The sequence below is a fragment of the Tupaia chinensis genome, unplaced genomic scaffold (assembly GCF_000334495.1).
Source record: "Tupaia chinensis unplaced genomic scaffold, TupChi_1.0 Scaffold000256_1, whole genome shotgun sequence".
Taxonomy (NCBI): Eukaryota; Metazoa; Chordata; class Mammalia; order Scandentia; family Tupaiidae; genus Tupaia; species Tupaia belangeri.
Genome location: NW_006159736.1, coordinates 2,007,500 through 2,026,247, shown reverse-complemented (window position 1 = coordinate 2,026,247; position 18,748 = coordinate 2,007,500). Strand labels below are relative to the sequence as shown.

Here is an 18,748-nt window from a genome sequence, read left to right as displayed (position 1 = left end):
GAGCAGCACCAGCCGTGGTGGTGTCAGTTAGGCCGTCGGAGAAATGGGAGACCCGGGCTCGGAGGTGAGTAAGCGGGCCCTGGGCCGCGCGTTCTCAGAGCCGAGCGCGGAGGGTTTGGGTTTTTCGGGTTCGAGGCCTGTGCTCGGTCGCAGCCAGGGGCCATACCTGCTCGGCGCGTCGGGCTGAGCCCAGCTTTCGGGCCTGGCGCACGTCTGAGCGCGGCACCCGCAGCAACAATGGCCGCCCAGCCGACCCCGGCTCCCTAGCGGGCCCCGAGCAGCCTGTCGCCGCTGCCCTGCCCGCGGGAGCGACGTTGTAAGACAGGGCTGCCCTTCGGTAGTGAGCTTGCTTCCTCCTGGGGGATTCGGGGAGTTCTGGGAGCTGGTGGCTCGTAGTCAGCGTCCGTCCCTGCAGCCCCATGCACGCCGTGGCGAGACCGAACCCCAGCGACTTCCGTTCCTAGCCAGGCTTGCGTGAAATTGTGCCCAGCTGTCCTCTAGAGCTCTTTGTGTTAATCGTCGCTTTCCTACAAGTACGTGGCTGAATCGATAAGCTTGTGTTGGCTTATTTTGTAGATAATAGAATCTGTTCCTCCAGCTGGGCCTGAGGCACCTGAGTCAACAACGGATGAAAATGAAGATGACATTCAGTTTGTTAGTGTAAGTAGCAGCTGATAATCGGGTTTGTCCCAGAGTAAAAGATTATGGTAAGCCACTGTGTAATTCTAGTTTCCCTGGTCATTCATCATTCAGAAATATATTTGAATATGTAATGAATAGTAGACACTGGAGTGTGGTATATGGGTTTAGGAAATTACCTAAAGCGGTATCTAAGCAACCACAATAGCTATCATAAAGGGGATGGCCTACAGAAGGTGCTGTATACTTAACCGCCTTCATCTAGAGCTGTTTTATACTTAAGATGTAGTAATTCTGATCTCTGAGACTAGGTCTTGAAATGGGGCAACAGTATCTTCTAAGAGGTGACACAGGAACATGCAGGGAGAGGAGGTGTTAATGATAAGAAAATAGAAAACAAGAGTTGGAAGACTTCACAATTTTAGCATTGTAAGGTATTATAACATGAAATCAAATAGCTTGAAGACTTCACTCACCTCTGAGATGATTCTGTTTATAGCATAGTACAACCAACCATTGATACTGATAGTGAAGAGTCCTGCTTCACTAAGAACACACTGTATTTTTCCTGAGTTTATTCTCTTTGGGACATTAGTTTTCAAACATTAGTAAGTGTAAACACACTAATTCCTTGGCTCCACTCCAGATGTACTGAATCATAATTTCATGAAGGGGTCTGGGAATCTTCATTTTGGAACGAATGCAGGGGCATATGGATCTCTGAAGACACTGTAAAACATTTGTTTCGAAATAAAAGGGAGGGTTATGTATTTGGGGTTGATTTTCATCATCATTTAATGTTTATAGTGGCTCTGCTTAAAGTGTTATTTTATTATTTTTACTTCATTTTTGCTATAGGGTTTGTGTGCTTACCAAAGGAACCAGGAGAGAAATCCCCACTCCCAGGGGATGGCTACATCACAATCCTTTTTCCTCCAATCTCTTCTCAGGAGGGTGGGTACCCATGTGGGCACCCATGCATGCACAGGAGTCTGGTGTGATTTTCAAGTCCTGGGTTCGGGATTCAAACTGTGGTGGACTATGTGGGATTCAGTGTCATAACTTTCACGCTACCTGCTGTCTCAAGTAGTATCTTCTCTAGAGAATACTTTTTGACTCTACTCTTGGAAAGTTCTGTTTTGTTGCAGTGTTGTATTAAAGCTGTACAGTTTTTCTTGGAATGTCCCTCTGATGTGTATTTGTAGTTGTTGGTGGGTACTGATGTAAAACTGCTTATGAAACAATACCATTCCCAATATTTGGGTGTTGTGGCCCTCCATTGTTGTACGGTATTTATTGGGTCATCAGGAAACTCATGACACATTTTTACATAGAAAATTATGGGGACCAGTAGTTGGTGTAAGGGCTATGTTGCTGTACTCCCATGTAGTCGACCACTGTTCAAGTCGCGGACCCATGGCTTAAACTCTCACAGGGCGTGTGTGCGTGCATGCGTGCCTGAGAGGATAATGGAGAAGAAAGTATTGCAGTGTGGCCATCCCCTGGGGGGTGATTTCTCACTTTCTATCTCTCTGTCTCTGTCTGGTGAGCGCACATGACCTAGAGCAAAAAACCTCTTCCAAAAAAGAAAAATATGTCATGACTTTCCCAATGACTTAATATTTAAGAGTCCTTCACGAGATTTTTTTTACTTTCTTGCCCATATCAAATGTGGATTTTACTCTGTTCTTTTCCTTTTCATTTCGTAAGTATTTAGAGTTGGGGTGTAGGAATGAATTGTAGTCTGCCCCTTTCAGTGTGGATTGAAATATGTTTCAATAGGATTATAGGATACTGTGGTTCTTAAGACATGTTGTAGGTTCTTCCTAAGCCTTGGTGTATTTGTGAATAGTGTGTTTATGTGCAAATATGTTTAGGAATAGCATACTTCTTTTTGAACTGTGGCCCTTATTTTGAGAAATACAAACAGAATCTATAAAAATAAGTTTTTTTTTAAAGAAGTGGTTAGTTGGGACCAGCAGTTGGCATAATGGCTATGTTGCTGGACTCCCCCAGAGTCCACTGTGGTTCGAGTCCCAGACCTGGTGGCTTAAACTCACACCAGGTATATGTGCGTGTGTGCCCAAGATCCCAAGAGGAGAATGGAGGAGATGGGATTGCGGCGTGACCATCCCCCCGGGGGGTGATTTCTTGCTTTCTGTCTCTGTCTTCCTGGGGAGCACATGCGCCCTATAGCAAAAACCTCTCCAAAAAAATAAATAAAGGTTAATTTCTACACTGTGGAGTGAAGAGTTTGCAGCGTAGATTGTACTATAATGTAGGCCTGTGTTTGGCTGAAATGTGAAAGTTATCATTTAAGTTTATTGTTATTATATCTTCAGTTTACTGCAGGGCGTATGTGTTTGTCAGAGACAGAGTGAGAGAAAGAGAGAAGGCACTCCACAGGGGAATGACCATGCTCCATTTTCTTTTCCTCTGCTCTTTTCGAATTGTGGCGCGCACACACACCCAAGATGTTTTTGAAGACACCATGTCAGGGACTTGAACCTCACAGTTGGCCATGTTAGGGATCCAGCTGCCCTAATCATCACACCGTATGGCTGGCCCAATTTAGGTTTTATGTTTTTGGGTTTTTTTTTTTTAAAAGAATTATTTAATTTTGTTTATTAATGTTACTATTATTTTAAATTTGCTGTAGGGCACATGTGCAAGAGAGAGAAAGCAAGATCCAGGACTTGAACTGCTGTGCACCATGTGGGAGTCCAGCAACTTAATTACCACGCCAGTTGCTGGACCCATAAGTTTTATTTTAAATTTAGAAAATCAGTTTTATCTTTGCATCAAGAATAATGAATGTATTGGAGCCGGCAGGTGGTGTGGTGGTTAAGGGCACTGACTCCCACATGACCAACCGCGATTCAAGTCCTGGACCTAATGGCTTGCTTTCTAACTTTTCCTGTATTTCTCTTTCTCTCTCTGGTCAAGTTAAATAATAATAAATAAATTAAATAATAATATGAATAAATATGAAACATAATTTGAAAAACTAAGGAATGTGCGATGAATGTATATTCAGCTTGAGTCAATCGCTTACACAATTCCTTTCCCCAAATAGGGATTCAAAGGTTTTCAGCTCCAAATGGTGAAGTGAATAGCATGCTTTAAGTGGAATTACAGTACTGAAAGAAAACTATTAAAACTTGTTCTTCTGGGGGGGGCGCTGGACTCTCACCAGGTCAAATCCTGAACCTGGTGGCTTCCTTTCTCACTTTCCCTGTCTCTCTCTCTCTCTGATCAAACTGGAAAATAATAACAATAATAAATAAAGTTAAAAAAATTCTTTTAAAAAAAATTGCCCTTAGTATTTAAGTGTTACTAGTTAAGTGGCAATTAATAATAGCCTAATTCTGTTATTTATTTATTTATTTTAGAGGTTTTTTTCCAATAAGGCTTGTGTGCTCCCCAGAGGGAGAAAGAATCAGTGAGAGGGAAAGTGAGAAATCACCCCCACAGGCAGTGGCCACTCCGTAATCCCTTTTCCTCTGTTCTCTTCCTGGGATCTTGGGCATATATGCACACGTGTCCACCCAGTGTGAGTTTCAATCCACTGAGTCCTGGACTTGAACCATGGTCAGCCATGTGGGAGTCCAGCAGTATAACCACTACATCATCTGCTGGCCCCACTCATTCTGTTTTAAAATTTATTCGGAGACAGGATCTTCTACTTGTTTCTGTAACCCAGTTCTGTACTTGACTCTTCCAGGTAATGCTTATCCAGTAAAGATGAAGAATAGTTCTCTGTTGAGTTGTTCAGCTACAAAAACATTTTGTTGCTTTTGATTTACTCTGACTTGGATTTCTTAGCTCCTGTTAATCTAATTTTCCCACCTTTAATCCACTGGTGGCCAAGCAGTTTATCTGTTGTTTGATAAATGCGGAGCGTGAAAGTAAACACAGCTTACTTTAGGAAAGCAATGATAGAGATGTAGAGGTGCAAAAATAAGCCTTTTCATTTAGATTTTATTGAAATAGATATAGAAATGGACAGTTCATACTTGTAATTGGTCAGTTTTTGCAAAGCTAATTTACCTGTGTAAACAGTGTCCAACTCAAGAAACAGAATGTTTCCATACCAAAAACTTTTCATTTAAGTCTTTGTACTCAGTTTAGTTTAGTAGTATGATCCTTTTTCAACTTCTGTCTTTATGGTTTTATTTTTTCAAATAGCAGATATTTACCAGATATACTTCTTAAAAACTATCTTAGCTAACTACTAACGATGTGTATGTTTACAGTGCTACTGAGGGTATCTATCATAATTTTTCATAACATCACAGGAGATTGAAGTTTTAGCCAAGATTGTTGATATAGTGTATTGAATCATTGAAACTGGGCGGGCCGGGCCAGCCTGGTGGCCTAGGGTGAAGTGAATAGCATGCTTTAAGTGGAATTACAGTACTGAAAGAAAACTATTAAAACTTGTTCTTCTGGGGGGGGCGCTGGACTCTCACCAGGTCAAATCCTGAACCTGGTGGCTTCCTTTCTCACTTTCCCTGTCTCTCTCTCTCTCTGATCAAACTGGAAAATAATAACAATAATAAATAAAGTTAAAAAAATTCTTTTAAAAAAAATTGCCCTTAGTATTTAAGTGTTACTAGTTAAGTGGCAATTAATAATAGCCTAATTCTGTTATTTATTTATTTATTTTAGAGGTTTTTTTCCAATAAGGCTTGTGTGCTCCCCAGAGGGAGAAAGAATCAGTGAGAGGGAAAGTGAGAAATCACCCCCACAGGCAGTGGCCACTCCGTAATCCCTTTTCCTCTGTTCTCTTCCTGGGATCTTGGGCATATATGCACACGTGTCCACCCAGTGTGAGTTTCAATCCACTGAGTCCTGGACTTGAACCATGGTCAGCCATGTGGGAGTCCAGCAGTATAACCACTACATCATCTGCTGGCCCCACTCATTCTGTTTTAAAATTTATTCGGAGACAGGATCTTCTACTTGTTTCTGTAACCCAGTTCTGTACTTGACTCTTCCAGGTAATGCTTATCCAGTAAAGATGAAGAATAGTTCTCTGTTGAGTTGTTCAGCTACAAAAACATTTTGTTGCTTTTGATTTACTCTGACTTGGATTTCTTAGCTCCTGTTAATCTAATTTTCCCACCTTTAATCCACTGGTGGCCAAGCAGTTTATCTGTTGTTTGATAAATGCGGAGCGTGAAAGTAAACACAGCTTACTTTAGGAAAGCAATGATAGAGATGTAGAGGTGCAAAAATAAGCCTTTTCATTTAGATTTTATTGAAATAGATATAGAAATGGACAGTTCATACTTGTAATTGGTCAGTTTTTGCAAAGCTAATTTACCTGTGTAAACAGTGTCCAACTCAAGAAACAGAATGTTTCCATACCAAAAACTTTTCATTTAAGTCTTTGTACTCAGTTTAGTTTAGTAGTATGATCCTTTTTCAACTTCTGTCTTTATGGTTTTATTTTTTCAAATAGCAGATATTTACCAGATATACTTCTTAAAAACTATCTTAGCTAACTACTAACGATGTGTATGTTTACAGTGCTACTGAGGGTATCTATCATAATTTTTCATAACATCACAGGAGATTGAAGTTTTAGCCAAGATTGTTGATATAGTGTATTGAATCATTGAAACTGGGCGGGCCGGGCCAGCCTGGTGGCCTAGTGATTAAGGGAGCTAGATACCACATGACTGATTGCTCACTTTGAATACTGGCTTAGGGGGCTTAGAAAACCTACTGGGCAGGGGGGGGGAGGACCAGCAGTTGGAGTAATGGCTATGTCGCTGGACTCTCAGGTAGTCGACTGTGGTTCTAGTCCCGAACCCAGTGGCTTAAACTCAGGCTGGGTGCATGTGCATGAGTGCCCAAGATCCCAGGAGAAGAGAAGGGATTGCAGCGTGGCCATTCACCCTGGAGGGTGATTTCTCACTTTGTGTCTCTCTGTCTATCTCTATCTTTCTGGCAAGCGCATGCGCCCTATAGCAAAAAGCTCTCAAAAAAACCCAAAAAAAACCACTAATAGGGGGCCAGCAGGTGGTATAGTGGTTAGGGTGCTGGACTCCCATGTGGCCGACCATGGTTTGAATCTCTGACCCAGCAGCTTGAAACTCACATCGGTCATATGTGCCTACACCATTGCCCATAACCCAAGAGGAGAGTGGAGGTGAAGGGATTATGGTGTGGCCATTCCCCCTTGGAGGGGGATGATTTCTTATTTTCTCCCTCTGATGAGCGCATGTCCCCGGTAGCAAAATTCTCTTAAAGAAAAAGAAAATCTGTCACGTGTTCTTGTATTTCCCAAATCTCTATAAGGTGGAGAAAGGAGAAGTGATTGGGCAGGACCATGCCCCGTTAATGGATGCTTTCTTCTTCTCCCTTAACTCTCTGGAGAGTGCACCTTTATTTTTTAAATTTTTATTTTTTTTGTGTGTGTGCGTGAGAGATTTTTGCTATAGGGCACATATGCTCATCAGAGAGAGAAAGAGGGATGGAGCAACAGAAAGTGAGAAATTTCCCCTCAGGAGGGATGGCCATGCTGCAATCCTTGGCCATGCTCCTTCTCCATCCCTCTTGGGATTTTGCGCATGCATGCACATGAGCCTGGCATGAGTTTCAAGCTGCCGGGTCTAGGACTCAAACTGTGGTTGACCACGTGGGAGTCCAACACCTAACCCACTGCATCACCTGCTGGCCGCCAAAGAGAAAGCAAGCCACCAGGTCCTGGTCTTGAACCGCGGTCGGTCATGTGGGAGTCCAGAACTTTAACCGCCACACCACCTGCCAGCCCTGCATACACCTGTCAGAATTTAAGAAAATAAAATGTAGGAGTAGTCAAATCAAGATACAGTTTCATAATTACCTTTGGAAGCACATAAATCTAGTAGTAATGCTTCAGCCTCAATAGAAGGGAGTCAGGCAAAAATATGAGAATATTCTATGGGTTGATGTCTTGGAGCTGTAATTTCTTCAATAAATAAAAATAGTGTTGGAGGTCATAATACTCAAAGCAATGAGTTAAGTAACTTAGAACTACAAAAAATTAGTTGTAAATATATTCTGATCTTAAGTATCAGCATTTTTTTTCTTAAAGAGAGATTTTTGTTGTAGGACACATGCACTTGCCAGAGAGACAGGCAGAAAGTGAGAGATCATCCCCTGGGGCGAAGGCCTTGCTGCAGTACCTCTTCCTCTCATGATTTTGGGCCTGTACACACACACTCCCGGCGTGAGATTTAAGCCACTGGGTCTAGGACTCAAATGTGGTTGACTGTGGGAGTCTAGTGATGTAACCTTTATGCCATCTGCCGGTCCCAAATAGCACTATTTTAGTGTGCATAATGAGATAGATGAGAAGTATGCAAATGGTTCTTACAGAAAGTAGAAAGTTCTTGTCAGAAGTACATAGTATGGGGCCGGCAGGTAGGGGTAGTTGAGGTACTGGACTCACATGACCAACCATGGTTCGAGTCCTGGAGCTGGTGTCTTGCTTGCTCACTTTCCATCTCTCCAGTCAAATTAGAAAGAATAATAATGATAATTAAAAATTAAATAAAGATATTTTTTAAAAAGATTTATTTAATTCCATTTATTACTATTATTTTTTTAATTTGACCAGAGAGAGAGAGAGAAAGGAAAGGCGTGAAAACTAACTGCCAGGTCTGGGACTCAAACCATGGTTGGCCATGTGGGAATACAGCGCCTTTAACCACCACGTCACATGTTGGCCCAATAAAAATTTTAAAAAGTATATAGTATAATGAAAAAAGACTTGAAAGTTGTAGTTTATCTCTTGGTTTAGGTAGTAGTTGGTATTTCTATGTGCTTAAAGGGCATTTTGAGTAGAAATAGAAAAAGCATCAGAATGGGAACAGTATTTTTTGTAGTTCTGGATGATAGGTTTTTGTTTTTTTTTGTTTGTTTTTTCTTAACTGGGAGCAGAAAGGATGGGCCATATAATAAAAATGCTGGACTAAATTTGAACTATAAAGTAGGCAGTTGGGAACTCTCTGAAATTTATGAACTAGACAGGACTGTTGAAATAAACAAACTATGGCCCTAACTTTTCTACATGGAAAAAGTGACATGAATTTAGAATTTTAGACTAGGTTTTTGTATTATATTCAAATAGTATCTTTTGTTTTAGATCTTTTTTTGGGGGGGGGGGATTCCTTTTTTGTAGACCATATTTGCTCTTTCCCGTTAGTAGCAAACTGGTGTTCTCTCTTTCAGAATCAGTTGTCCAGTAACAGGAATGAAAGCTTTTTATTACAAAATTTTTTTAAAACTTGGAGTATGAAATCAACTGTTCCTAATACATGCTTTTGTATGTGCCTCTGTCCCTAAATTGTGTATTGGGAGTAGAATCCTTTGGTTTTGTTACGGTATTACAAGAGAGGAAACAGATGATGGCTTACTAGTTGATGTATAGTGCTAATTCAGATAAAATATCTAGTAATTGGAGGACCACATGCATTTCTACTTGTAAAAGATTTAAGTAATCATTATAAATAAATTCTTTTCCTTATTTTGTTTTTAATTTGCCACAGGGCATGAATGTTTACCAGGGAGAGACAGGATGAAAGTACCTCTTAGGGGATGGGGTCATGCCACAGTCACTTCTTCATTTCTTCTGTTTTTTTTTTTTTTTTTTTTTTTTTTTTTGGAGAGGTTTTTCACTATAGGGCGCGTGCACTCTCCAGACAGACAGAGACATAGAAACAGAAAGTGAGAAATCACCCCCCATGGGGGGATGGTCACGCCGCAGTCCCTTCTCCTCTCGGGATCTTGGGCATGTACGCACACGCGCCTGGCGTGAGTTTGAAGCCACCAGGTCCGCAGCACGAACAGCGGTCGACTACGTGGGAGTCCAGCAACATAGCCATTATGCTAACTACTGGTTCCCCATTTCTTCTATTTTTTTGTGATGTGAGTGCACATGCACCCAGCTTGTTTTTTTTTTTTTTTTAAGAATGATTTTTGTTATAGGTTGCATGCTAAAGAGAAAGCGAAAAATCACACACCCCGCAGGGGGAAGAGTTATGGCCACACCACCATCCCTTCTCCATTCTTTTTTGGGGATTTTGGGCACGCACACACACGCACATGCACCCTGTATGAGTTTCAAGCCTCTAGGTCCGGGACGCAAACTGTGGTCAGCTACGTGACAATCCAGCTCCTTAACTACTACACCACCAGATGTACCTATACCCCCAACCAGTTTGTCTAGGACTTGAGCCACGGTATCAACCATGTGGGATCCAGGTTCTTTAACCCCCAGACTATTGGCTGACCTTGACAACTTTTTTTCTTAGCTGTATTCTGAATTTTATTTTTGGGGAGGAATTAGGAACTTATTTTTGGTTATTGTTATGAAAGACTTAAGAGTAGGGGCAATAGCAGGTAGTCTTTTTTCTTATATTGAAGGATGAGAAAATATGCTATCTCAGCAACAAATAAACATTGATTTAAAAATAATATCTATGGGGCCAGCAGGTGGCATGGTGCTTGGGGTGTTGAACTCTTACATGCCAACCATGGTTCATGTCCCAGACCTGGCAACTTGCTTGCTTGTTTTCCCTCCTCTCTGTCTGTCTCTGGTCAAATTAGAAAATAATAATAAATTAAATTAAAAATAAAAATAATTAATATTTTTACTTTGAATTGTCTTAGAATTACAGGCTATACATTCAACTCTGTATTTAGATAATCAGGTCTTTGTACCTCGCTCAGTTTTCTTATCTGCTAGTGGAATACCAGCAATGATTCAGTATCATACTTTTTTTTTTGTTAAGAGAAATTTTTTGTTATAGGGTACATGCTGGGTAGACAGAAAGACAGAAATGGGAAGTGAGAAATCACGCCCCAGGGGGAATTGCCACACCATAATCCCTTCCCCTCCATTCTCCTATTGGGATCTCCTGTTGGGCACACACGCAACTGTCATGAGTTTCAGTATGGCAGATGTGGGAATTCAACCTAGGTCAACTATACTGGACTCCAGTGACGTACCGATTACGCCACTGCTGGCCCCTGTTTCAGTGCCATACCTTTAAAACAATATGTTGAGGATTAAATAAAATAATGTACATGAATAGCTTAACATAGTGCCTGCTACAGGCTCAGTGATAGCTATGTTAGTATAAGTAAAGTAAATGAAGTACTAATGTTTTGATGCCTTAAGTTTGTTATGGTGGATGTGTTTTCATATTCCCTATAAAAATTGGCTATAGTGTGTGCTATTTGTAAGTAAGTAATCATTCCTTTCAGAGTACTTGTCTTTCCTTATTTCCCACTCAATCTAATTGCCTTTTATTATTTTTAAATTTTCTTTGCCAGAAGGCATGTACACTCACCAGAGGGAAAGACACAGTGAGACAGAGAGAAAGTAACTCCCCTGTGGGGCATGATCACACTGCAATATCTTCTCCATTTCAACATTTTATAGGGATTTTGGGCATCCAGCATGTTTTACTTTTTGAGGCTACCAGGGGTGGGCTTTGAACTTTGGTTGATTATGTGGGGTTTAGCCCCCTTAATCACTAAGCCACAGGCCAGCCCAATCTCTTTACCCTTCTGGCAGTCTGTTTCACCATCTCATTTTATCACTTTTAATATTTAATAATTTGTTAAGTGAATGAATGAATATTCTAAATGACTTCTGTTTCATCTTGGTTTTCAATTTTCTATCCTGGTTGGGTTTTTTTTTCTTCTCTCAATCAGTTTGAATCATATGAAATTGTCTTTTGTTTCTGGTTTAGACATGGTTGCATTTATCAGTTAATAGTTCACAATAGTAAATTTCTAGTAATCCTGTCTTTCCTCACTCCCACCGTTTTTATTTCTGCAGCTACTTTTCAGTACTGTTTGTGACCATTTTCCTTATTCTGTATTTTTCTGCCCACTTTACTTTTTGCCTTATATTTATTTTAGTTATTTTAAAGAATTATTTTGTTTAACTTTATTTATTTAGTCATTTTTAATTTGACCAGAGAGGGGGAGAGGGGCAGAGAGAGGAAAGAAAGCAGACTGTCAAGTCTGGGACTCGGACCTCAGTCGGCCATGTAGGAATTCAGCATCCTTAACCACTACACCACCTGCCAGGCCCCTATTTTAGTTATTTTAAAAACAACAAATTTTAATTTAATTTAATTTGTTGTTATTATTATTTTTAATTTGACCAGAAAGAAAGGCAAATGAGAAAGCAAGTCTCCACGCCCAAGACATGAATCGTGATCAGCCATGTTTGAGTCAAGTGCTTTAACTACCACACCACCTGCTGACCCCTAGGGTTTTCATTTTTTACGATTTTTAAATTTTATTTATCATCATTATTTTTTAAAAGAATTATTTAACTTTTATTTATTTATTTATTTATATTTGACCAGAGAGGGACAGTGAATGAGAGAGAGAGAGAAAGCAAGAAAGCAAGCCATTAGGTCCAGGACTGGAACCATGGTCAGCAATGTGAGTCTATTGCCCTTAACCACCACACCACTTGCTGGCCCCATGATCATTATTTTTTAATTTGTTACAAGGCACGTGCACTCTCCAGAGAGAGAGAGTGAGAAAGTAAGTTCCCAGGTCTGGGACTTGAACCGAGCTTGGCCATATAGGAGTATAGCGCCTCAACAACTACACGACCTGCTGACCACTTATTTTAGGTTTTTGTGATAGCACTCTTGCATTAACTAGAGAGAGAAAGTGGGAAAGTGAGAAATTAATCCCAAGAGGGGATGGCCACTCTGTAATCCCTTCTCCATTGTCTTCCCTGGATCTTGGGCACACACGCACACGTGTCCAGTGTGAGTTTTAAGCCACTCTGGGACCTGAAATGTAGTTGGCCATGTAGGAGTCTAGTGACAGAACTGCTACACCACCTGCTGGTCCTTTCAAAATATTTTTTAAAATTTTGCCAGAGTATACGTGTGCTCTCCCAAAAGAGACAGAGATAGAGCAAAAGCAACCCCCATGGGGAATGGTCATGCTGTGATCTCTACTGTTTCCTTTTTTTCCTCCTTTCAGGATTTTGGGAATGCTCACACAAGCCTAGACCTGGATTTTTTTTTTTTTTTAGCTGCTGACTTTGGTGCTTGAACTATGCATTTTGCAATGTGGGATCTCGCTGCCCCAACTACCACATCACCAGGTGGCCCATTTCGACTTCTTAGTTTTAGGTATAGGGTACATACGTTCACTGGAAAGGGAGTGAGGAAGGGAAGAAATCATCTGGGGGAATGGTAACTCCACAGACCCTTCTCCATTCTCTTGGAATTGTGGGCATGCAGTCACATGTGCCTGGCTTATTTTTCCAAGCCACTGAGTCTAGGACTTAAACCATGCTCTTAGCCATGTGGGATGAAGCTGAGTTACCTACCAAATCACTTGGCTGGCCCTGCAGGTTCTTTTTTTTTTTTTTTTTTTTTAAAGAATTATTTTATTTAACTTTATTTACTTACTTTAAAATTTGACCAGAAAGAGAAAGAGAGGGAGGGAGGGAAAGAAAGTGATAAAGCAAGTCGCCAGGTCCAGAACTTGAACCGCGATCAGCCATGTGGGAGTCCAGCATCCTTAACCATCACGCCACCTGCCAGCCTCTGTCTTATCGTTTCTTATTTGTGTTCCTCTGCTTTTATTCTTTTTTGTTTGTTTGTTTTTAAACCACTCACTCATAGGCTTCCTTTTCAGAAACCTTCTTGCCAATCCCAACAATACATACATGCTAGATTGGTTTGAATAACAGTTCCTGGTTTATAATTTTCTCAATTATTTTCTAGGAAGGACCATTGAGACCTGTTCTTGAATACATTGATCTGATCAGCAGTGATGATGAAGAACCTAGCACTTCTCATAGTGATGTAAGTACATTAATTGTGATGTGCATTTCTCCATTTGTGTTCATTTAAGAGGAAATCTTTAAAGAGGGTTATCAAATCAATGGTGGCTATGTTTAGGAGCTGTATATAGGAGTTTTAGAGATCTGCCCATTTCTGTTGGAATGTACCCTAATAGGTAGTCAAAGGACTCTTTCGCCCACATCTTGGTTTTCTTCCTCTGCGTTTAGTGAGGATGTGGAAAGATAGCATGACTCTGGGGTGTTCAGGTCTTGGAGGTGATACTCTGATGAATAGGAAATGGAATAAAAACTGCAAGATTTTGGCTTCTCTTCTTCTCCTTTCCTATACTCTTATCAGGTGCCCTATAGATCTGGATCTTTTTCTTTCAGAACCACTTGGCCACAGAAAGCTTGTTTCATCTTGGAAGAAAGGATATGTAGAAATTCTTTAGGAAATGGAATGTGGAAAGGGATTTATAGATGATACATTATCTCACTTGTCATGCCTTTTAACTTTTTCTTTCCCTCATATATTTAAAGTTACTAATCTTACCTGTCACTACTGGTAATGGGTTTGACCCTTATACCAATATTTTCCTTACTCTGAAATTAAATAGCTAAGCTTTTTGTAGCAAACTTGCCTTTTGTCTTTGCTGTAGCCCACATTTCTGTCAGTGTGTTGTTTTCTTGATGGATTAGAGAACTGGCTCTTATTTATGGTGGCCATAAAGGTTCTTGCTCTGTGATAAAGGGAATTGAGGCTTAGACTTGGAATACAAATTTCTGGGCTTGAGTCCCCAGTTTTACTCCTTACTCATTCTGTGACTTTAGATAAATTAAGTAATATTTTTTAAAGAATTATTTATTTACTTTTATTTATTCATTCATTGATTTTCATTTGACCAGAGAAAGACACACAGAGAGAAGGAAAGTGAGAAAGCAAGCCACCAGGTCCAGGAATCAAACTGTGGTTGGCCATGTGGGAGTGTTCAGTGCCTTAACCACCATGCCACCTGCTGGCCCAATTAAGTAATCTTTTAACTTCAGGTTTTTTTATTTAAATAGTATAAGACCTACCTCACAGGGTTGTTGTGAGGATGAAATGAGGTAACAAATATGTTTGCTCTTTGAAAACTTTTTAAACCATAAAATAGGGCTATACAGTTGGAGTTTTGTTATTTCTGGAGATGGAATAACAGAATTTTAAAGAAGGGGCTTAAAAATGACTCCAATGGGTGAGTTTTAGAGATTTTAACTTTCTTTCAAAAGTGGAACTCTTCTCAAGTTTTTCCTGCCATCATTTACTTGTTGACTTACAAATGTGTTGAATGGGATTTTTCTTTTTATTATTAATTACCAGTAGTCTCTCCACCTCTTATCATGGTACCAAGCAGCAAGCCAGGTATTACCACTTGAATTGAACTTGTTTTTACTCTTTTTCTTGTGGACAGACTTCCAGGTTAATAGCAGTATGTGATATTGGGTCTTTGGGGTAGTGAAGCTTGTGGATTTGACTTCTTTGATACCTGTGTGGCCCTTAGTGGATTGCATCGTTCATTAATTATAATAATTTGAAAATTGGGTTCTACTTACTGGACATGCATCTCTGCACTTAAAAGTTAACATATTAAAAGCATATTTTTTTTCTTCCTTGGTTTTCTTGTTTATGTGGATAACCCAGAGAATGCCTGAATCTAAGGTGCCATCCACTGAGAATCATCGCCCAGAAATGTGCTCTAGCTGCAATGTTCCTCTTCCTATGGGAGACAGCAGCTTCTCCTCTGGGAGTTGCTCCAGCAGTCCACAAAGGATAGTTTCTCAACCTTCCTGTGTTGGGAGCACATTGGAGAATCAGAAAAATGATAAAAATAACTCAGACATTAAGATCTCTGAGACAGAGCCACTTAAACTATCACAAAATTATCAGACTCAGCCTTCAACTGCACTTCTGGTTCCCCAAGAATCTTTGGCCTCTTCTGAGGTCAAGGAGGATTCACCTATAGAGTCATCTTCAGCTTCACAGCATGGACAGGATGCCATCCTCTATCTCCAGACACAAGTGGCTGAGATGTCCCGAGTGATTCGTGATCTGCAGTCCAGAAGCTGTTTTAGATTTCATCATTCTAGGCCAAGTGAAAACTCAGTTCCTTGGGACATCTCTACTTCTAAGGAGGAAAATTTATCCACAGTTGAAGAAGAAGCTGATTACAAATCCCCATCAGCTGATGATAAAGGTCAGCCAGCTGACCCCAGCCAGTCTAGTTTCACAGGTCTTTTGAAAAGAATGGAACAAAGAGGTGTTATAAAAAGGGTAACATTACAGTCTGAAGCAGAGTCCTGTGAGGGGAAACCCGATTATGTGACTTCTAAAAAACGTTTGGTTCCTCCACTGCATCCTCTTCTGAGAATTGCCACCACTGAGGTTTTTAAAGATCCTGCTGATTGCCATCCTTCTTCCTTCATGGGACACAGAGTATATCCTGTGGCCAAGGACACGTCTCCTTTCCAACCAAATCCACCAGCTGAGGGCCCTATTGTAGAAGCATTAGAACACAGTAAAAGAGGAAACACAACATCCCCCCTAGATTCTACCTCAAAAGAAATGGAGGTCATGGGTTGTAGATTCTACCATGCTGCCTCCATTGCAGCACGAGCTGCTAGCTACATGGCCTATATGACTCAGTATCAGCGTAAACTGTGGGAAGACATGGAAGATCTGGTTCATGACCCCGAGTTTGATCGTGGAAAAGCAAGATGTATAATATCTGATGGTATGGATGCAGGTCTTTGGCAGCTTTGTACTACTAGGGACATAATGGACTCTGTAGTCAGAGTTATGGCCATGGCAGTAGACTATAGAAGGCAGGCTTGGCTCCGACTTACATCTCTTCCTAAGAAAACCCAGGAGAAGATCTCACACTTGCCATTTGATGGTACTTCCCTATTTGGACAAGATGTGAATGCTATTGTTGCAGAAGAAAACAGTATAAAAGAAAATGATTATAAAGATCACAGTAAATACTATAACCAGCATCGATACTTTTATACTCATGATCAGAAAGCACATTACCACAATAGAGGATACTCTAAAGGAGATTGGTACAAACCCCGAAATCACCCCTACAGATACAGAAAAAAGGGAGAGTCTCCAGAACGCTATGGATACAAGAATTAATAACCTGTTAATATTTGATGGAATAGTCATTCAAGATTCTAACCCTTTTACACTTGATCCTTTCCACTCAAACAGGATCTATAGGTAGGAGTCATCTCAAAAACTTAATGCATATCTGGAATGATAACAACTAATGTTGGACTTTTGGGATGAAATATATAATAAAGGGACTCATGCTTCATTGGCCAAGTAAGCAGTAGAGACTTTCTGTGAGGAGGGTTGGACAAAGGTTTATCTATTATTTCTGGTCCAAAATATGTCCAGTGGAAGACACTCAGGAATCCAAATCCTCTTGTGATTAATTAAAAAAAAAAAAACAAACTACATAGATTTGTTCCTCAGGAAAATCTTACTGTTAAATTGAGGACTAGCAGATTTTGGATGTAGAAATAAATATTAGATCTCTGTTTACTAAGACCAGAGGTAAATCGCTCATTTTTAAGTCATTAGTGCTTCCTTATTCATGTTTCAGCTTTCAGATCTTCACAAAATGACAAATTTGTTACAATCTCTTATGTCAATATGATCAGCTTACCAAGAGTTCATACTACTATCAAGATCTGTGAGACTTCAATCAGTTAGCAAGCTATGTGTCAGCTGGAAATCAAATCAAATTCTGCCGAATTCATTTCGCTTCCAGTTGGAATGGCTAGATGCCACAGGTCTGCTATGGACTCCATCTGGAAAAAGACTTTTCTACCTGTATCATTTCTGTAGAACATTTCATAGTAGCTATCTTCATCAAGACTCACATGTCCACCATACCATCGCCACTCATAAATCTACATGTGAGAATTCTTTTGTTTTCTTCAATTCCGGTAGTCTTTGACCTATCAAGCTCTCATATCTACAAGGTGTCATGGTGTTTTCTCACTATAGTATGGGCCTTTGACCAGAATGGCCTTCTTAAATAAACTTACCTTCAAAACCATTAAATTTTTTGAGCTTGATAGTATGTCACACTTTAAGTACAGAGAAGATAATGCACATCAGGACCCTGGAAATAAAGGATGTTATTCACACCATCCAGGGATGCAAATCTGAACTTTAAGAGCAAGAATTCCAAACATGCTTGACAATCTGGTCCTCTTTATGTAATAAAGAGGAAGCTATCAATCTAGATTGTTGTATAAGCATAACTGTGGATGTAGGGAAGATTATAAGCCACAGTTCTGTTTTTGGATATCTGTTTAAATGATGAGATATCCATTAATGATTTATTGGAGAGACTGACATCAAGTCTTCATTGATTTTTTTTGGTTAATTGGTTAATTCTCATAGTCAGACTTTTAACCTAAGAGGTGACATCTTTTTACTTCTGATTATTCCCAATAATAGTTTTCCACCATACTGAAACTGACAGCAGATACCTCAGTTTTACGTCCTACAGTATCTTCTCAATCTCAAGGCAGTGGCTGTATGGTATATATCAGTCCTTAAATCCTTGACTTCAAAGCATGACTTTAGGAATGGAGGAAAATTCCAAGTTTGAGGAGATTAAATATGTTACTTGGTGTAACTTAGTTGGCAGTGGAAAAAAAATTTATTCACAAACTATAACTTCTTGGTTTGTCAAGTTATCTTTCTTTCTTCGTCTGCTTGACCAGGGTGTTGGCGTATACTATTAGTAGAGTATAGAGTGTTAGGGTTTACATGGTTTCCGTTTCTTCCTGCTGTAGTTCTTGCAGTAGTGATTGACATTTTCCCAAGGATCTCCCTTATTAATAGTTTTTTGGAAGCTCACTCCCCCTCCCCTTTATAACCATATTCAGCACCCTTTAACAAATCTGCTTTTCTTTTTACTTGTATTATAGAAGTTGAATTTCTTTAATTGGTAGAAGATACTTTGTTTTGTCACATTATTTCAGTGCACTGTTTTGATTCTATTTGTCATATTTGTAGATTAAGCCTAACTAGTCTTTTTTTTTTTTTTTTTTTTAAGAGAGATTTTTGCTATAGGGTGCATACGTTTGCCGGAGAGACAGAAAGCAAAAAGTCATCCTCCAGGGGAGATGGAGATGCCCAGTCCCTTCTTCATTCTCTTCTTGGGATTTTGGACACATACGCACACGTTCTGCCATGAGTTTTAAGGCGCTGGGTCTGGG

At 40.0% G+C, this 18,748-nt stretch overlaps 1 protein-coding gene across 7 annotated transcripts in view; it reads left to right on the top strand.

Annotated features, from left to right (window-relative positions):
* The window catches only part of ZNF451 (zinc finger protein 451), an 88,709-nt gene continuing 69,961 nt past the window's right edge, over positions 1 to 18,748 (top strand). For 3 of the 7 annotated variants that reach the window (XM_014588048.2, XM_027772134.1, XM_006149180.3), the window contains exons 1-3: positions 1 to 64; positions 577 to 660; positions 13,410 to 13,490. In XM_014588048.2, coding sequence (XP_014443534.1) covers positions 44 to 64; positions 577 to 660; positions 13,410 to 13,490 — 186 coding nt within the window. In that variant the 5' untranslated portion in view covers positions 1 to 43. Of the gene's footprint in view, positions 65 to 499; positions 534 to 576; positions 661 to 688; positions 708 to 13,409; positions 13,491 to 15,149; positions 17,432 to 18,748 lie in introns of those variants that run through there. The other 4 variants (XM_006149179.3, XM_014588051.2, XM_014588050.2 and 1 more) reach the window with 4 other exon arrangements.